The sequence below is a fragment of the Cuculus canorus genome, chromosome 22 (genome assembly GCF_017976375.1).
Source record: "Cuculus canorus isolate bCucCan1 chromosome 22, bCucCan1.pri, whole genome shotgun sequence".
In the NCBI taxonomy this organism is placed as follows: Eukaryota; Metazoa; Chordata; class Aves; order Cuculiformes; family Cuculidae; genus Cuculus; species Cuculus canorus.
This window is the reverse complement of record NC_071422.1, coordinates 3435067-3453730: the sequence shown is the minus strand read 5'-3', so window position 1 is coordinate 3453730 and position 18664 is coordinate 3435067. Positions and strand designations below refer to the sequence as shown.

General features: G+C 46.9%; 1 protein-coding gene across 1 annotated transcript; it reads left to right on the top strand.

Moving 5' to 3' along the window:
* The first annotated feature begins 4 nt into the window (after positions 1-4).
* DNAJC8 (DnaJ heat shock protein family (Hsp40) member C8) lies at positions 5-13876 on the top strand. Its single transcript, XM_054086504.1, has 9 exons — positions 5-152; positions 1624-1725; positions 3147-3203; positions 4927-4993; positions 5625-5719; positions 6578-6649; positions 7778-7869; positions 8818-8893; positions 13103-13876. Exons 1-9 carry the CDS (start codon positions 78-80, stop codon positions 13223-13225), a joined length of 759 nt encoding a protein of 252 aa, XP_053942479.1. The 5' UTR covers positions 5-77; the 3' UTR covers positions 13226-13876.
* The last annotated feature ends 4788 nt before the right edge of the window (positions 13877-18664 follow it).

Below are 18664 nucleotides of genomic sequence, written 5' to 3'. Positions count from 1 at the left end.
GTGGGGGGGCTCCGCGCGGCGCGCCGGCTTTTACGCCGTGGTCACGTGCCCCCGCGCGGCGTCACGTGGTGCTGGCGATGGCGGCGGCGGCGGCAGGGGAGGCCGCGGCGGGGGGTGCCTCCGAGGAGGCGTTCCTCACCTTCTACAGCGAGGTACGGGCCGGCCCCGCGCCCCGCCGCACCCCCGGACCCTGCCCCGGGCCGCCGCGCCGCTCGGGGTCCGCGCCCTGAGGGATCTCCGCGGGCCGGGCCGGGGCGGCGAGGAGGGCGGAGGCGCGGGAATGGGGACGGGGCTGGAGATCAAGGATTAGGAGAGGCGGCTGAGGGACCTGGCGTTGTTTAGCCTGGAGAAGAGGAGGCTGAGGGGAGAGCTCATCACTGTCTCCAACTGCCTGAAAGGAGGTTGTGGTGAGGCGGGTGCTGGGCTCTGCTCCCAGGTGACAGGTGACAGGATGAGAGGGAATGGCCTCAAGCCGCGCCAGGGCGGGTTCAGACTGGACATCGGGAAGAATTTCTTCACTGAAAGGGTTATCAGACACTGTCAGAGGCTGCACAGGGAGGTGATGGAGTCCTCATCCATGGAGAGGTTTAAAACACAGACAGTGAAGTGCTTAGGGATCTGCTTTAATAGCGATCCATGATGATTTCAAAGTTTTTTTTTCCAACCAAACAGTTTTATGACGGGTGATAGAACGAGAGGGAATGGCCTCAATTTGCACCAGGGCAGGTTCAGATCGGATATTGGGAAAAATTCCTTCATGGAAAGTGTTCTCAGGCACTGGCAGAGGCTGCTCAGGGAGGCCGTGGAGGTGTTTAACAGACGGGCAGAGGAGGTACTCAGTTGTGGACAGGGACGGTTGGACTTGATGATCTCAAAGGTCTTTTCCAACCAAGCAATTCTCTGAATGGCCTGGGTGGTCCCCATCACTGCCACCAGCTCTGTGCCTTCAGCTCTCGAAGGCCCTGGTGTGGCCCCATCTCCTCCCTCAGATGTGGGGTGTGTGAGCCCTGCAGGCTCTGTAGAAGCTGCCTGAGCTCCTCTGCCAGGCCCCACTGGTGCCGGTCCCTTCCTGAGCTGTGCCAGGCTCTCTGTCCCACGGGCAGCGGAGCACCCGCAGAAGGGCAGCACAGACCAGGGATGGGGATTGCTTTAAATAAAGGCGAAGGTGGAAATGCAAACAAACGTTTGCTTTAGTTTAATGCTGCAAAGGGCAAAAAGTAGATGGAACTGAAGCAAATGACCTATGGTCAGGATGAACCTGGATAATTGCACCAGTGTGATTGTGGTTTTATGTGTTTAATGGGCTCTCCTGCCAGCAGCCGGTTAAAAGCGATGGTGTGGGTGGTTTCCGAGGAATCACAATGGCTGTGCTGGCTCAGGAGCAAAGTGAGGGTAAACCCTCAGCTGCTAGGGTTTGTTTACAGTGAGAATATAACGTTAAAAACACTGTTGTGCTGTAGAAAAGGTTCCGCTAGTGCTTGAGTGAAATACCTGCGGGCGTGGGATGAGCAAGACCGTTGTGAATTGTAGTGCAGGATGATGATGACCAATGTAGTAGTCATAGGGGAAGACCGATAAGCACATTGTGATGGTCAGTTAACATTGATCTCTCTTGTTCTTCAGGTCAAGCAAATTGAAAAACGAGACTCTGTTTTAACATCAAAAAACCAAATTGATAGGCTGACCCGACCTGGATCTTCCTATTTCAACTTGAACCCTTTTGAGGTTAGTTTGAATGTTTCATCCTCCCTTCTGACTTGGTAATACTAGTGTCCAGATTTAATGGGCATTCCTTTTGGTAAAAATACCAAACATAGAGAAAGAAAAACATTCTCAGGTGTGGGTTACTGCGCAGAAGGTTTGCAGGAGGCAGAAGGGTGGTGCAGATGTGCTCACTCGCTTTTTTGCTTTTTTATGACAGGCACAGTCTTATGTTCTTTTGACACATTCCCTCATGCAGCAGCTCTGGGAGCTCTGGCAGATCCATGCTAGGAACTTTCTGAACAAGAGCGTAACAGCTATGGGGCTGTTCCTGTCAGGTTCTGTTCAGAGTGCTTCTGACTCGGCATTTCTAGTTGTCTTTTATTTTGTATGTTATCCCTCTGAACTTGCACAGTGCATAGAACAAAAGGGCTGTTGCTGCTCACTCTGTTGAGTGGTCTTTGAGGAGTTACTGGAAAATGGATAATTCCCTTGCACGTTATGTAGTTTGGTTCCATTTGCAGTCAGTTATAAAGTCTCAATAGGTATGGAAAGCCTGAGGAAAGCAGTCAATAGAATAATCTGATGTTCCTCTGGAGCTGGCTTTCCCCGTATATATTCCTTCCTGATATCTCTTTCTGCTTTTTTAAAGCCTCGGGTGCTTTTTGTAGTCCCAGTTTAGGGCTGGTCAGCCAGATCAGTCAGCAGATTCACCTTGACAACATTTGGTCTCTATAGACCTTAATACTTGCCATGGAGAGTAAATGAAGCAAGCCATTTAGAAATAGAATGTAGCTTTCCTGTGAGAGAGTGTTTTTTATTTACAAATTCGTAGTGTCAGACCAGTGTGCATCTGCATTGAGTAGGCTCACTTGTTGCTTAGGACTTCTGTTCAGGAAATTAATTCACAAAAGAGCTCCTAAACTTTGCCACATCCCTGAAGATCAATACATAAACAAGTGGGCTTGTTCATGGAAACCAAATGGTAAAAGTCTTGTGTCTTCTTTCAAAATGGTAAAGTGGAAAAATTCTAAGCGAGTAGTATGTTTTCTGCCCAAAGTTCTTGGTTGTGAATGATCCTGCAGCATCCCAAAGCCACTGTGGGCTTCCATTTCTGTCAGAGTAAGCCTTGCTACAGGGCTGCTTGGAGGTTTAGACCAATTGTGGCTATTTAGGGCTGGCTGCTGTCTTCACAAAACTTGAGTATGGAAAGGACAGTGGCATAGTCAGAGGAATCTAGCACTGCTAAAACTGGAGTGTCTCGAATATGGTGTCTCTTAAAGTGTTTCTGTTTTACCAGGTGAAAATTCATGTCCTGAGGCAGCTCCCTGCTTGGGGGAGCTTTCTGGTGGTGTCTCTGTATGCCAGTGAACCAAGCTTGCTGCCAGGAACCTGAAACACGGGCAGTATCATCAAACTTGGTCTGCTCTCACGGTCTCTTTTAGGTGCTGCAGATGGATCCTGAAGCCACAGATGAAGAGATAAAGAAAAGATTCCGGCAGGTATTTGGCTTTTGCACTTGAAACCTCTGAAAGAAAACCAGAAGCTCTGCAGAGATTGTGCAGCTGTACTTGGGAATAAGAAAAGCGGTGGTAAAGCTGTTCTGGGTAGGGGAGCGACCACTTTGGGAAGAAATGCATAGAACTGTCTTTGTATCAACAAGTGGTCTGAGCTTGGTTCACTTTGCCTGCAAAGTGTGTGATGGGGCTATTGCAAACTGATGTGCCCGCGTGTAATCAGCTTAGGGAGCTGTGGTTCAGAAAAGGTCAACATTTGTCAGAAATTAAGAGCTGAAAAAAGGTATTTTTCTCAAATACATGGACTTGGAACCAGAAATGTCTTTTCTGTGCAGTGTCTTTAATAATTTCAGTGGTCATTTCTGATAGCTGGGTTACGTGGAGCAGCAGGAGCTCTGCTCGCTGGCCCTCATGTGGCTCAGGAAACATTACCCTGGATTTACTCTGCTGATAGATCTGCAGGAGAAATTTTAGTTTAAGTAGTGCATGCAGCAAAGAAACACAATATTTGGTGGGCTGTAGCGTCCCACTCGAATCAGGACTCACCTGCCTTTAGACAGGAAGCTGTGCTGGCTGACAGAGAAACACGCTTATTGAGTTAGTGATGGGATGTGGGCCCTCCTGTATGTGGGAAGCCGGGAGATAACCTTTTAGTTTGTTACTGACTTCTCAGTTCTGCAAATCAGTGAACTGGGGCTGTCTCAGCCTTGGACTGGCAGGAGACTGCAGGGAAATGGTTGGAAGTCAATGTGATGAAATAAGGAGAGTGCATGGAATTGTGTGTTCAAGAAATCAAACACCGAAATACAGAATGTGTCAACGGTCAACAGAAGGAAAAAGACAGTGGCTCTAGCAAATCATGGAGTAAATCGACAGCATGCTGCTGCTTTAGGACTGGAGCAGACTTTTTTCCTGTCAACTGGAAAGTGCCATCTGTAGAGTTCAGGAGTAATTATTTTGTGTTCTTTGGCACTGATGCAATTTCTGTTGCCACACTGTGACTGGTTTTGAATGTCATACTAGGAAAGATGCAAATAAACCAGGGGGTCCATACAGCAACTTCAAAAATAAGAGATCTAGGGAAAAAATAAATCCATATGGGGAAAGTTTGAAAGAGCTTTTTCTGAAAGGGGAAGTTGAAGGACATGCATTCCAGCCCATTCAGTGTTGCCCTAAAGATGGTAGTGATGAGTGTCTTGAGTCAGCTGGATGGAGAGTACAGGAAAGAGTTTTCTTAACCCTCAGTAAAGGAGCCAAAGGAGAAACTTGCCCACTCTTATAAGTAGTTTGATATTGGAACAGCCTTAAGGATATTGGAGAACTTGGGAGACGTTGTTGAGTAGAAGGTCAGCTTTGCTTGAGGTTGGTCTTTGTAGGTTTGGTTTTTCTTAAGACCAAGGATACAAAACGGGCAACCAAGGGGTTCATATCAGCCTCAGACACTGCAGCTGGCGGATGTTTATATTGTTCTGCACGTCCCAAGCCGCAGCTTTTCTCAGACAGCCTGTTCAGTAGAGGGATTGTATATGATTCATAGGCTTTTGCTGATCCACACTTCTATATTTTGTCAGCTGATGTGTCCATATGCACAGGAATTGATCCCCTCTGATTCCTTCTAGCTGAGATTATTTCCCTTCTCTCACAAAAATATCTGAAATGTTCTTCATCTTTTATAATGACCCTGATAGCAAGGTCCTTTCTCTTGCAGTTGTCAATATTGGTGCATCCAGACAAAAATCAAGATGATGCAGACAGGGCCCAGAAGGCGTTTGAAGGTAATGCTCTCACCCTTTTTTCTGGGCTGGTGCATGGTTGTTGATCTGCTTTTTTTTCTGTAGCTAATTCAGTGTTGGTTAGGGGTGGTGGCCCCACAGAGGGACGGAAGCGTTGCTGTGAGGCGCTTCAGCTGAGGGAGCTGCAGCTGTGGGGTGGCATTGCTGCAGACTGTGTCACTGGGTGGCAGCAATTGCCTGTCGGATTGCTACATGGACAAGCCTGGCCCTTGGGCTTTGACGTCGTTCACGAAGAGCTGATGTGTGCGTTATATTTTATTCAAAGACCATATGACAGAATGGTGGGTTTAGGTGTGTGCTTTGCACTACAGTGAGGCGTTTTGCACCTTAAACTTACCTCCTGCCCTATAACTAAGTCCCTTGGTAGGACTTGGTAGGGTGGGGTGCTTTTACCCTGCTAACTCCAAAAGGTATCTAGCAGTTTCTAGAACTCGTTTATCTTGATATCACTTACCTAGATATATTTAAAAAAAAAAAGAAAACCAAGCTAAACTCAACCAAACAAAAACCCCCAAATTCTAGGAAGCAAAACTTGTATGATCAACAAGTAGCAGTCTGGTGATGTTTTGTGAATCTTACTGCTAGTACTGTTAATGTTGATGTGTTTTGTTAGCTGTAGATAAAGCATACAAGCTGCTGCTAGATCAGGAGCAGAAGAAGAGAGCCTTGGATGTGATACAAGCAGGAAAAGAATATGTGGAACACACTGTAAGTATTCCATACTTACAACCGGGGTGGGGGTGAGTGGTGTTCAGTCATTCATCATTTGCTCTTTGGTAAACCCACTGTATGTTTAGGTCATTAAAAGCTGATCAAACCTCGTAATGAAGCTGTGCAGGTGAGCACTGAGTTCTTCATGGCCTGGATAGATGTGTTTTGTCCAAGACTGCTATTGAGCTCAGTGCAAGATAGTTCAGTGAAATTCAGTACTTGGAAATAATTAGGTCGATCACATGATCTGACCCAAATTGGTTTTTTTCAAGTCTGAATGAATTATGCAGTTCTGATGTGGGTGGGAGAAAATAGGTGAGGACAGCAGGATACTGGCAAGTTTTGGGGAAAATGACCTATAAGATAAGAAAATGAACCTGGATTGCATTGACCAAGAAGTCAGTTGAGTGATGTGAGTGGACTAAACCACAACAAGCTTGAGAAAGCAGACTGTTTGGAAGAACTTGGATAGTCTAAACTGAGGAGGACTTTATGTTCTGCTTGTTGTTAGTCTTTTGAATACTGCAAAGCACAACAAAATTCCTGCTGGTTTGGATGGTGTATATTGGATATGAATGTGTCATAAAACCAAACAAAAGCAACAAAGGGGTTGTGTGAAATGAATAGTATCTAACATAGTGTTTTCCATTACTTCGGTTCATACCACAGTGATCTTAGGTGTGTTTGTCTGGACCTAGGACCAGACAAGCTTAGAGTAAAACATAGATCCAAATCAGGAACTTGGTGTCATCCAGAGTCCTTCCCACACAGTGGAGGAGGAATGCAGAACTACTTGAATACAGTTATGTAAGCCCTGTAAAACTTTAAGCTTTTGGTTTTGTTCTAAATCTTTAGGTGAAAGAAAAAAAGAAGCAATTGAAGAAGGATGGAAAACCTCCCACTGTAGAAGAGGATGATCCTGAAGTTGTAAGTCATGTACTGCTCAGAGAAACTGGGGAGTACAGAATGTGTTTCAAGGAATTAAGAGTCAAAACCAGTACGGGAGTATTATTAGTCTTGTTAGAGTATTGTAAATTGCTGCACTTACAGAAGAATAATTTCTGCGAACCACTGAAGAGTGCCACTCTTGGGTAAGACCCATGTACTTTAGAAAATAGTTTAACTGTAGTGTAGAGTAAATGCATCATGAGATTATTTCAATCAAAATACCTGGTTCTTTTCGTGGAGCAAATCTTTAATGCTTGTGCATCACGCAGTCTCTTTTTTGAATCAATTTCATGTTTCTGGATGCCGGAACTGTGCTGTTCTCGCTTTCAGTGTGTACTGAGCCACTGCAGCATGTCTAAAATATGCTCTTAGTGATACTGTAGGAAGTGCTGGTTTGGCTGTTTCTTCCATACAGCGTTCGAGGATAGATGTGCTGTTCTACAGCAAATCAATTTTATTAAAAAAGGCATGACGTAGTTCTTCTTATCTGGTTTTTAGTCTGATAATGTTTAGTGTTTTACAGCGATGGGTGATTATCAAACACTGACATCATAACAAGTCAAACAGTGTTACCACCTTCTTTTTCCCTACCAGCTGATTTGTTTCCTCTTGATAGCACCATAGTAAACCCAAACCAGTTGATTTTCAGAAATCTCACGCTAGTTCTTTAATAATGAAGCTTGTCCAAAGTATACTGATGTTTCCTACGGTAAAGCTGATGCTAGACTTCTACAACACAACAAGATCATCTGCTGGGAAATGACTTTCTCAACAGCGACCATTTTGCCTTTTATGTCAAATGCAAGATTGCAAGACTTAAGAGTAAGAGAACTTGAAATGAACAGTTCTCTCTAGGCACAGTTTTATGAATACAAATGAAAATGAGACTAATAAGTAGTTGTTTTATGATGTCAGGGACAAAATTTAATCAGCAGGGCTTGATAGCCTTTCCTCTATCGGTACTGCTGATTGCTGTCAGGGCAGGATAGAGGTTACATGGGCAAACTTAGGCTTTGCATTCTTTTTACGTTTTTTACATTCTTAAGTAAAACAGCTTTCTAACTGTGTTAATGGGTGTTGTTTTAAGACTGGGTTTGTGTTTTACAGTTCAAACAAGCTGTATACAAACAGACAATGAAGCTCTTTGCTGAACTTGAAATCAAGAGGAAAGAAAGAGAAGCAAAAGAAATGCATGAAAGGTATGAGCAACATTCTGCTTGTGCACTGCAGGCTCTTTGCTGTGCCTCAGACAAGATAAGGAATTGTAGAGTCTTAACAAAATCTAAGTAGGAATGGACCTCTGGACATCATCTGGTCCAACCTCCTGCTGAAAGCAGGACCTTGGATGACATTGACAAGGGTCCTGTCAAGCTGACTTCCAGAGAGGTAGATCCAACCACTTCTCTGGGCAGCCTGTGGGTTGTAAAGCAGTGTGCTCGAGAAACACCAATGGGAAACTTGCCATTCTTGTTTAAGACATTGATCTATTTGGTATGGTTGTGTGCTCTGCTGTGTATACATAGAGGCCAACCGAAACAGTGAAACAGTGACACATTTGTACATGTTGTTAGGATGCATATTATTGATTTTTAATTTTAATTAAGTGCCAGAACTATCCTCTGGCTCTTACGATCCTTGACTATTTTACTTGTGTTGAACATATTGCCTGGTTGCTCACTGGGGATGCACCTCACAGAGCGGGGTTTCTGTACTGGCCAGTGGACATGTTTGAGAGGTGGTTGCAGGGCAATGCTTTTGATTACAGATGAAAATTAAGGAAGGGGAAAAAGATTTCATTCTTACCTTGCATCCTCAAGCATTTAACAACTTCCCTAAATGTGTATTCTAAACAGTTCTAGAAACTTAGCACAAGAGTTATGGTGGTGTCCAAATGTTTTGCTGAGCGAGAAATGCTGATTCACTAATTAAGTACATGCATGGTCTCAGTGGTGCCAAAGCATCTTCTCTGCTTGCCGCTATTCCAGATTTGAAGTACAGTTTGCTGTACTATTTTAGGAGTGTGTACTTATCTCTTCTGATAAGGACTTTAATCTGCTGAGAAATCGGAAGAGCTCTCCGAGATGTTTTGATGTTTCTTTAAAGTAGATGCTTGTGGCTTCGTAACTTCTTTGTGGCTTCTCTTCCAGGAAGCGGCAGAGGGAAGAGGAAATAGAGGCACAAGAGAAAGCTAAACGAGAGCGAGAATGGCAGAAGAACTTTGAGGTAATCAGCAGCTTAACTTACAGGATGGGCCTCAGCGGTTCTTGGCCGTGCTGCAGGGAATGCCCCTAGAGAGAAGAGAGACTGTCTGCTTAAATTATCTTACAGCACCTGCAGAGAAACACTTAGAAAAAACTCCTGCATAAGCCTGAGCTTTGCCCTTGTGTGGGGAGAGGAGCTCACCGAAAGGACTTGGGTATCCAGAAATGTCTGGTGATTTACAGTACAGTATTTTCAAGCTCTGCCAGAAGTTCATTCTTGTCCTGTGTCAGAAATGTGAAGTGCTGCTTAGCCCGTGTCACTGGTAACCAGTAACACTTACTCTGGCAGCTGTTGGAGCACCAGTGTGGGCTGCTTTCAGCACTTTTCAGTCTGGTTGCTGATGCTTACAGAGTCTGTATCTCCTGTAAATACCAGAATCCTGACTGGCAGCTGCGTCCCTTTGACCCTTCCACCCAGTATTCTGGGTTTAGTCGTATCAGAAGCAGCTCTGTAGTTGTTTTGCTGCTGTTCTAGGGATCAAACTTGCAGCCTGCCAAAATATTTGATTTAGCCCATAACTCTTCCCTCGTTACACACCAGGGATGAAGTTGTGTGACATGGGGAGGTAGTGGGAGGAAGGGATGACATGCAGGACCTCATGGAGAGATGAGCTAGGTTGTTCATTTATTCCGAAGCCAGATCCCAGTCCATGCTCAAGAGGACTTTAAAAAAGAAGGTGTCTACGAGAGAAGTGTATGAGCTGGACTGGCATCCTGTAGAAAGTGGACAACTGGGATGTTTCTAGAGACTTGGCTGGGAGGAGTTTGTGTTCATGTGCTGTATCACATGGATATAAGAAGCCAGGTATTCCGGAAAGCGCGTATAATGCTGCTGTGCTGACTGGTTTTGTCATGTACTGCTAGAGAGAGTGGTGAGTCACTCACTGGCCTTGCTGCTGGCAGAGTTTCTGTGTTCTCATGCCAGAATGGCCACTGAATTTGCTGGTCGTTGTAGGGAGGTGGTAAAGCATAGCAACTGAGGAAATGTGAGCAAGTATTACAAGCAAACAGTAATGGGCTAAACAGGGGCTGCAGAACTACTGATATTGCACCTCTGAGTACACCTCTGCATGTCCTCAACCACGCTGAAACAGCTGAACCTATGCGCTTGCTGGTGTCTTCTCCAGCCTTGCTGGTGACTGTTTAATCCATGTGAAAAGACAGTGTCAGAGCTAGGTATTAATGTCCAGAGTGGATCTCTGGAATACACAAGAGTAAGAAACTTACCTCTAACCTATGAATTCTTGGTTGCTCCTGTATGTGTACTAATTCAGTGGCTGCCTTTAAGATATAGCGAAAAGGAGGGGGTGTGTTGCTGCTTCAAATGATCTTTAAACCACAGGAAAGCAAAACTTAAGCTGCTATTCTGTGATTGTGGTTCTATCTGTTTCACAGAAAACCCTGAACAAATTCAACACAAACATCTCCAGCCTCTAAAGGTGCTGGTACTGCACCTCTGCATTGCTCTGCCAGGCTTTCCTGATCCTGGTGATACCAATCCATGTTTGCGTCCTGGTTTTGACACTGGCTCTGTACCCTAAAACCTGTAGGTTGTGTCCTTCATGTTTGTTCTGCAGCATTTCTGAATCCTCATAGGAATGTCTGTGTCATCCAAGTGGTTGCTTGCTGTTTCTAGAAGCTGTTCATAGGCTGCTTTCAGAGCTGAATTATATCTAGGTATTTTAGAAGGAGCAGGTTGGAATATCTACTTTCTCCCACCTCACCCTCAAAATTTACTTTCTTATTTAAAATTTAAATAATAGTTTCTACCAACAAACGTTGAGAAACAAGAAGGTTGGTGCAGAAGTTGCCATCCAGCCTTATCCATAGAAAAAGCTTGATCACAGAATGGTTGAGGTTGGCAGGGGCCTCTGGGTCCATCTGGTCCAGCCTCGTGCTCATGCAGGGCCACCCAGAATCAATTGCTCCAGACTGTGTCCAGATGGCTTTTGAGTATCCTCAGCAATGGAGACCCCACAACCTCTGTGGGCAGCCTGTTCCAGTACTTGCTCACCCTTGATAACACCATGGTTTTGGATGCTCAGATAGAACTTCTGATGTTTCATGCCCATGGCCTCTGGTCCTGGCACCAGCACCAAGAAGAGCCTGGCTCAGTCTTCTTTCCTTTGCTCTTCACATACTTGCACATATTGCTGAGATCCTCCTGAGCCTTCTTCAGGTTGAACATTCCCAGCACTCTCAGCCTTTTCTTGTATGGGAGATACTCCCGTCCTTTAGTCACCGTTGTGGCCCTTTGTTAGCCTTTCTCCACTATGTCCGTGCCTGTTGTGTGCTCCACGCATGGCCTCCCCAGAGCCGAGCAGAGCGCAGAGATCCCTTCCCTTGCCCTGCTGGCAATGCTGTTGCCAAATGCATGCCAGGGCACCTTGCTTTTGTAGCAAGGGCGCATTGCTGGCTCATGTCCAGCCTGGACAGGAGACGTTCCTGCTGTCTGCCAGGACCCCCTGGTTCTTTTCTGTCAAGCTGCTTTCCAGCTGTTACGGTTCAGCCCCACTCATATTAATTTTGGCAGCTAAACTCATGCACTTGGACTCCCAAATCCCTTCCCCACTCCGCAGGGAACGGGGAAAGAGAAGTGAGAGGAAAAAGACTTGCAGGTTGGAAACTAAAACTAAATGAAAGTATTAATGAAATTATGATAATAATAGTAACAAAACTAATTAGAAAGTAATAAAATATATCAAAATATCTGAGATCACTCCCTCACCCCACCCCTCAGTGGCTGTAGTCACCACCAATGCTGCAGAGCAGACATGAGGGAATGGGTCCACAGACAGGAGGGAGCTGGGCTCAGGAACTGGATTGAAGAACACAGAGATCTAGGATCAGGAACAACCAGAGAGATGAGGTCCTCACTGGATGTTGGCCAACACAGAAGAGAGAAGGACCCTTGTGATCTCCATTTATCCTGAGTGTGACGTGTATGGGATGGAATGGAATCCTCTGTTGGTCAGTTTGGGGTCACCTGCCCCATTTGCCCCTCCTTGCAGGTGCAGCCCCTTCCACCAGCTCGAGGACGTGTCGGTTCAGTGTAAGCATTGGCCTTTTTGCACACCAGTGCCCTGTGTTATCACTTTAGAGAAGATGAGTCTCAAAAACATGCAGTCGGCTTTCAGAGAGTGAAGTTACATAGAGCGAGTTAGTCACAAAACTGACTCATTTAGCTCAAACCACAATATCAGCCGGGTGGCTCCCAGCGTGTGCTGGTACCAGGCGTTGTTCCTTCGCTCTTCTCCCTGTTGAACCGCAGAATGTTTCTTTCAGCCCATTCCTCCAGCTTGCCCAGGTCCCTGTGGGTGGCAGCACAACCCTCTGGCCTGTCAGCCTCTCCTCCCAGTTCTGCCCAGTATCCCAATCACTGCCGGTGCCTGGCCTTCCCCACCCTGCCACGGGGAAGGAGGAATGCTAAGGAGCTGGCTGTTGGAGCCAGAGCCTGGTGGTGCAGCACCAGCATTGCACGCACAGCTGTGGTTGAGTGGGCCTGGAGTGTATGGAACCCACAGCGTTAAGTGGATCATCCCTGAGCTCGTTCTGTCCTCCTGTGTGAAATCCCAGGGTGCAGGGATCATAGATTGGCTTTGTGGGACTCTTTTTGTTGTGATTCTCTTTTCCAAGAGGAATTTCTGCTGCTCTGTGGGTAGGTGAGGGAGAGGAGAGAAGAGCGCACCAGAGACCTTCATTGTATCCTTGTGATGAAGCTTGGGGCAAAAAGCATGAGAGAAGGCAGCAGTACATAGCTCCTCTCTATTCTCTGTACCTCCAAGCTGCAGCACAAGAAGAACAGTCTCAGGATGCGAGACAGAGTAAGGAAATGGTGTGTTCTGGGCTGACCGATTAGGAACATCCATTGTGGATGAGGTTTTTTGTTTCCTTTGCCCGTCAGAGGATTTGGTAGACTCTAGTCAGGACAGCACATCCCAAACTGATTGCTTCTGTAACAGGAAACCAGCACAGTGCTTGTACTGGTGTTTGTGAGCTCACTCGTAGTTCCACTGTGCTGTGTCTGCTGCTGTGTCTGCACGTCCTGGCTGCCAGACTGCTGTGGGCTGGACAGGGGGACATTGCTCTTGATCTCTCGAAACTGGTGTGTGCTACCTGTTTTATGGCTCTTGCGCTTCTTAACTCTCCATTTTCTCTCTGTTGTTTGCAGGAAAGTCGGGATGGTCGTGTGGACAGCTGGAGAAATTTCCAGGCAAATACAAAGGGGAAGAAAGAAAAGAAAAACAGGACCTTCCTGAGACCTCCTAAAGTAAAAATGGAGCAGCGTGAATGATCCTGGCAGCACTGCCCAAGTGCAGCTTCTCAGTCCCCTCCCTGCTTTTAAGGACTCATTGGCACCTAGAGTAAGAATTGCTTTTTAGTAGACTGTTTGTTTCCAGTATAATTAATTATTGGTCAAAGTATTTTTTGTACTCTGTCTGTTTGACCTAGGGCCATAGCGTGAGCTCGGCCAGGAACCTGCTACACATAGAACACTTGGCTTAGGAGGGTCCCTGCCATTATTGCTGTCCTGTTTGTCTGCTGCCCTGTAACTCGATGTTTTGTACTTCACAGAGGTTGTGCTGTTTCACCACTTCCATTTCTAGTTTGAGAGCTGAACAAAATAGTGGAAGCACATCCGTACCTTTCCAGGCAGTGTCTTGCTCAGCAAGTTCAGCTTCAGAAAGGTCCGGGCTGAGGTGGGAGTCTGCTTCCAGCACTGTGTGGCACAGCTGAGCTGTGGTTAAAGCCCTGCAGCTCCTCACTGAGCTGAGCGGTGCTTGGAAGAACCCTTCCCCCAAGATCTCATTTCCAAACTAAAATCCCAGCTCTCAGGCTTAGACTTGTGTTAATCTCAGACCATCTGGTCACTGTAAAGGAAACATAACTTCTCTTGATTAATAGTTAAGTTGCAATGATCTGTATGTAAAATAAATTTTTACCCAAGTTACTGGTTTTTTTTGCTTGGAATTATTACAAAGGACAGTTGCAAGGGTGGGAATCGAGTGCTGGCCACTGTGAGTGCTGCTGCTTTTCAGCGCGAATGCTTGCCCTGGTAAGGGTCTGCTGTCGTCCCAAAGGCTGTTCTGACTTGAATTCTGAAGTGACAGTTCTGCAGAGCGGCACCCAGGAGGGTGGGAAGAGGGTGACTTCCCTGGATGCAGGTGTGCCAGAGCTGACGGAGCTTGAAGCTGTGCCTCTGAGGAGCGTGGATGGGTTGAGAGGACTTGGGCTATGGAGTGCAACCCCTCAGAGCTAAAGGATGAACTCAAACTCATGAGTTTTGATTTTAAAAAATCTTACTTTGTGTGTGTTGTAAGTTTTTAAGAGATTCTTAACTGTTGAAAGGCATTCAAAACAGTGTGGTACAGCCTGACGGGTGCCAGGCAGACACCTCTGGAGACCTTTCCACAAACTCTTCCCATCTGTCCTGATGGCCATCCCTGTACTGGGATCCTGTGGGTCACTCTCTCCAAGAAGGTGCTGCTGTTCTTCCTCCTCACTGCTGTCAGTCAGCTCCTTTCACCTGGACTTGCTGTCCTATGTGCCCTCATCTTTAGATGAGCTCAATCTTTTGTGCTGCTGTCTGTGTCTCAGGCATTAGTTGAGCTCTCTCTTCAGAGAGACTGGTTCTGCTGCCCCTGAAGAGATGCCTCCGTCTTCTGGTGTCTCAACTCCTTAAGTTTTGATTAATTGCCTTCTATTTTTGCCTGCTAGGCAGGAGTGTTGTGATCAAGTTGTGTTACCAAACAGATTGCTGCAGGAAGAGCTCCCAAAGGAAGGGCCTGGAACTTGGATGAATCTGCTGAAAGGTGGCTGGTGCTCTCCACTCACTTTCATTTCTTCTCCTCTCATGCAGTGGTCTGTGTGACCAGATGTAAAGTGAAACATCCTTCCCTAGTCAAAGTAAGGTATTTTGGTTTTCTATACATTAACTGGCTCTTAGAACAGTGGAATACAGTTCCTGTTCTCTGTGCAAACACAGGAATACAGTTTCTTTACCTTGAGCTGAACCTCGAGGGGCAAAACTTACCTTAAAAACTAACACACTGGTGATGTCTGGGTGGCACATGAGCCAAACAGCAGAGTAAGGTGGGCTGACAGGTCTGGGAGATGCTGAACCATGCAGCATTGCTCTGTTCAGGAGCTGAAATCTCTCTTTGTTGGCAGAGCCTGATCCTCCATTAACCAGGAATGTATTGGTAGGACACAACCTCCTTGTCAAGGCAACGATCAGCCACCCCGTTTAGCAGAAAATTTCTGTTAACTTTTGCCATGCTGTCTCTGAGATGCAATCTCTTCTGTTTCCTGGTGTGAGAAACCGGCCATACTGGGCAGCAGCTCCCATGAGTGGAGTGTTCCGAAGGGCAGTTTTGGCAGAGGATGTGCTGTCCCTCCAACTTGTCTGCGTCTTGTTCCCCTGTCAAAAGTATTTCTGGGTGGGAGATCTGGCCCAGAGTCCTTCCTTTTAATACTGGAAAGCTGGTCTTTCCAGCAGCCTTTCCTCCCTGGTGCTGCAGTGTCTTTGCTGACCTCTCAGGTCGTGTCTTTAAATCTTTTTCAGGATGAGTCCTGTGAGAACTTGAAATGCTTTTAAGATCCACGTAATGCTTCTGCTTCTCAGACAGGTGTATGTTTATGAGAATCTGACCAGTGGAGCGATTTTTGCCACCGGGGCTTGAGGCGTGCAGCCTGTGCCCAGTGTCACCAAAGCACCACTCCTACATGCCGCTGCAGGGTGAGTAATTTTTTCCACGAAGTATGACTTGCGTGGGGCAACAAAACGCATAGCTTCTATCAGTGCTGTTTCACAGTCAGTTTAGCTGTTCCTGTTTCCTTTTTGTCCTGTCCTGCATATGATGTGCTTCTCTGTCTGTAGATGCAGTATTTCTGCTATCTTATCTCCTCAGCCAGGCTGTGTGATGCTTCCCATCTGCCAGATGGGCTGTAGCAGCAGCAAATACCTGTCCATTGCCAGATGTTGCTCTGCTCCACTGGAGGGAACCTGGGAGGCTAATTTATATCCTTGTATTCAGGCTTTGTGTAAGCAAACTGTTGTGAATTGCCTGGGTGGAAATAAGTGAATGCACAATGTGGACCCCTCTTATGCAGCTGGGCTGTTGGCCAGTCTCTACCGTGCTGACCAAGGCAGCGGGATGGGTCAAACGAAATGTTTAATTTCAGGAGGTAGAGATGTTGTAGATGGAGAGATCTCTAGGCTCCCTTTCTCCTTGGAGCTCTTTCTGGGTCAGTGGTCCTCTTAGACTGATATATTTGTCCTTGACGTGTGGGACAAGAAACCAAAAACATCAGTGGGAATAAGAAGTATTTTTATTTTTCTTTTCAGAGGAGAAAAGGTACCAGAAACGCCTTTCAGTAGGGTCTTGGGTGTGGTATTCTGTAGAAATAACTTGTTCTCCATGTCCATGGGGGTCTACCAGAGACGGGCTCAGCTCCTCGCTGCTTTCTGGAAGCTCTTGGTTCTCCTCCAAGGCAGGGAGGTCACCTTCCCCTTCCTATGCAGTCCGTGAGGGTGTGTCCCTGTTCAGCAGCAGTGGGATGGGAAAGGATCTTTGCAAGTTACTTGGAGAAACTGCAACAGGAACCTGTTCATTTATGGACTCACAGAATGTCCTGAGTTGGGAGGGGACCCACAAGTCCAACTCCTGTCCCTGCACAGGATAACCCCAACATTCACCCCGTGGGGCTGAGGGCATTGGCCAAATGCTGCTGGAATATTGTCAGGATTGGCGCTGTGACTGCTTCCTTGGGAGATGTTCCAGTGCTCCACCACCCTCTGGGGGAAGAACCTTATCCTGGTGTCCGACCTAACCCTCCCCTGGCACAGCTTCCAGCCGTCCCCCTGGGTCAGAGAGAAGAGCTCGGTGCCTGCTCCTGCTCCTCCCCTTGTGAGGAAGCTGCAGAGTGCAATGAAGTCTCCCCTCAGTCTCCTCTCCTCCAGGCTGAACAGACCCAGTGACTTTAGCCACTGCTCACAGCTTCCCCTCTAAAAGCCCTTCACTAACTCCATGTCCTCCTCTGGATGCTCTCCAGCAGCTTTAGATCCTTTTTATCCTGTTGTGCCCAGAACTGCCCCCAGTGCTCAAGGTGTGGTCACACCAGTGCGGAGCAGAGTGGGACAATCCCCTCCCTTGCCCGGCTGGCGATGCCGTGCTGGATGCTTCCCAGCACACAGTTGCCCTCTTGGCTGCCAGGGCGCTGCTGGCTAACATTCACTTGTGGATTAAAGGGACCAGGGTGCAGGACCGTGCTGCCTGGGGCCACTTCATAGCGTAGGGATGAGCGGGACATCCCCTGAGTGCACAGACAGACCTGAGTCAAAGTTCCACCACGAAGAAAAACTGTTCAGTAACAGCTGGACAAGGCTATGGCAGCTATAGAAGGCCTGAGTGATTGGCCAGAGATGAAATCTATTCTTGTTAAGACATAAATCAGTGTGTTACTGAACATTTATCTTAGCTTGACGAACACAGCTCTAAATGAGCTACTGCTGCTCAGGACCCATTTCTTAGTCACTCAACCGCAGGGACTGTATCAGACAGAGAGTGAAATGGAAAATACTGTCTTCCTCACTACAAAGCCACATTGTGGCCATGCCTTACAGTTGTCGTGGATGCCTATTCCTATACGTGCTTTACTGCACAGCCTTTTAAAAGGCAACAAGCAAGAGGAGAACCCGGGCATCAAAAGCTGCATCATCTTTTCCTGAACCTGAGAACAAGAGAGAAAATCATGAAATGGGTTGAAAAGAGACAGAAATGCTTTTCCTGCAGTGGATTGCAGAACTCAACACAGGCTCTTGTTGAGGACAGAAATTCATGGTTCTTGTCTATGTATGCACTGAACAAACACCAGTGAGCCATATAAAGGCTCTGGTGTAACTGCTGACCGAGGGAGTCTGCCCAGTCCTAGCAGCTCGTGAGGAGGGGTACATTGCACTGTATTCACTTCTTTGTTGAGCATTATCTGCTGTCGGACACAAAGTACTGAACTATATGGTCTGGATCCAACATCTCTGTTCTTACACTGTCTGTGTTGCTGGATCTTTTCCCCAAAGAGATGCCGTGTTCGTAAATGCGCAGAAAAAACCCTTTCTTCCACCGCATCCCTCTGAGCACCGCAGCTCTTTTGCTGTATGTGGTTTGTATTTCAGGAGTGGAGTTGTAGGGCATCAACCACAGCCAGCAAAGTGCTGGATTGAGGGACCCGGGTGGGAGAGCTCAAGGGCTTGTGCTCTTCTCTCCTTCCAGAGAATTTCTTCTGCTGGTCTTTGTTGGCCCTCTTAAAACAACTGGAACTGGAGAGAAACCGTGAGGAGTTTGCCTTAACATAGGATGTTTCCCTCAAAGAGCCGTGTGCCTGCAGTGTGTTATCTAGAGCAAATGGGCTGTCTTGACTTCCTTTTCCTCTTGCAAGTGTGAGATAGACCTCCCCCTTCTCGGACAGCTCAGCCTCGCAATTCACAAGCAGAAAAGGGGTGTAATCCCTTATCTTGTGCAACAGCAGAGCATGCCTGGGCCTGACAGTGTGTGAGGCTGCGCTGCTGGGGTCAAAAACCTCATTTTGGCTTTCCAGAACTCCTGCTGGCAGAGCACCTCCTGCTGCCGGGGTGACTCCCTTTGCTCCTGGACAGGTGAAGCTTTCACAGCCCTGGCTTCATTTTGTGCACAAAATGGGCAGATGTTTGGGAGCGCTGTTTCTCTAGGCTGGG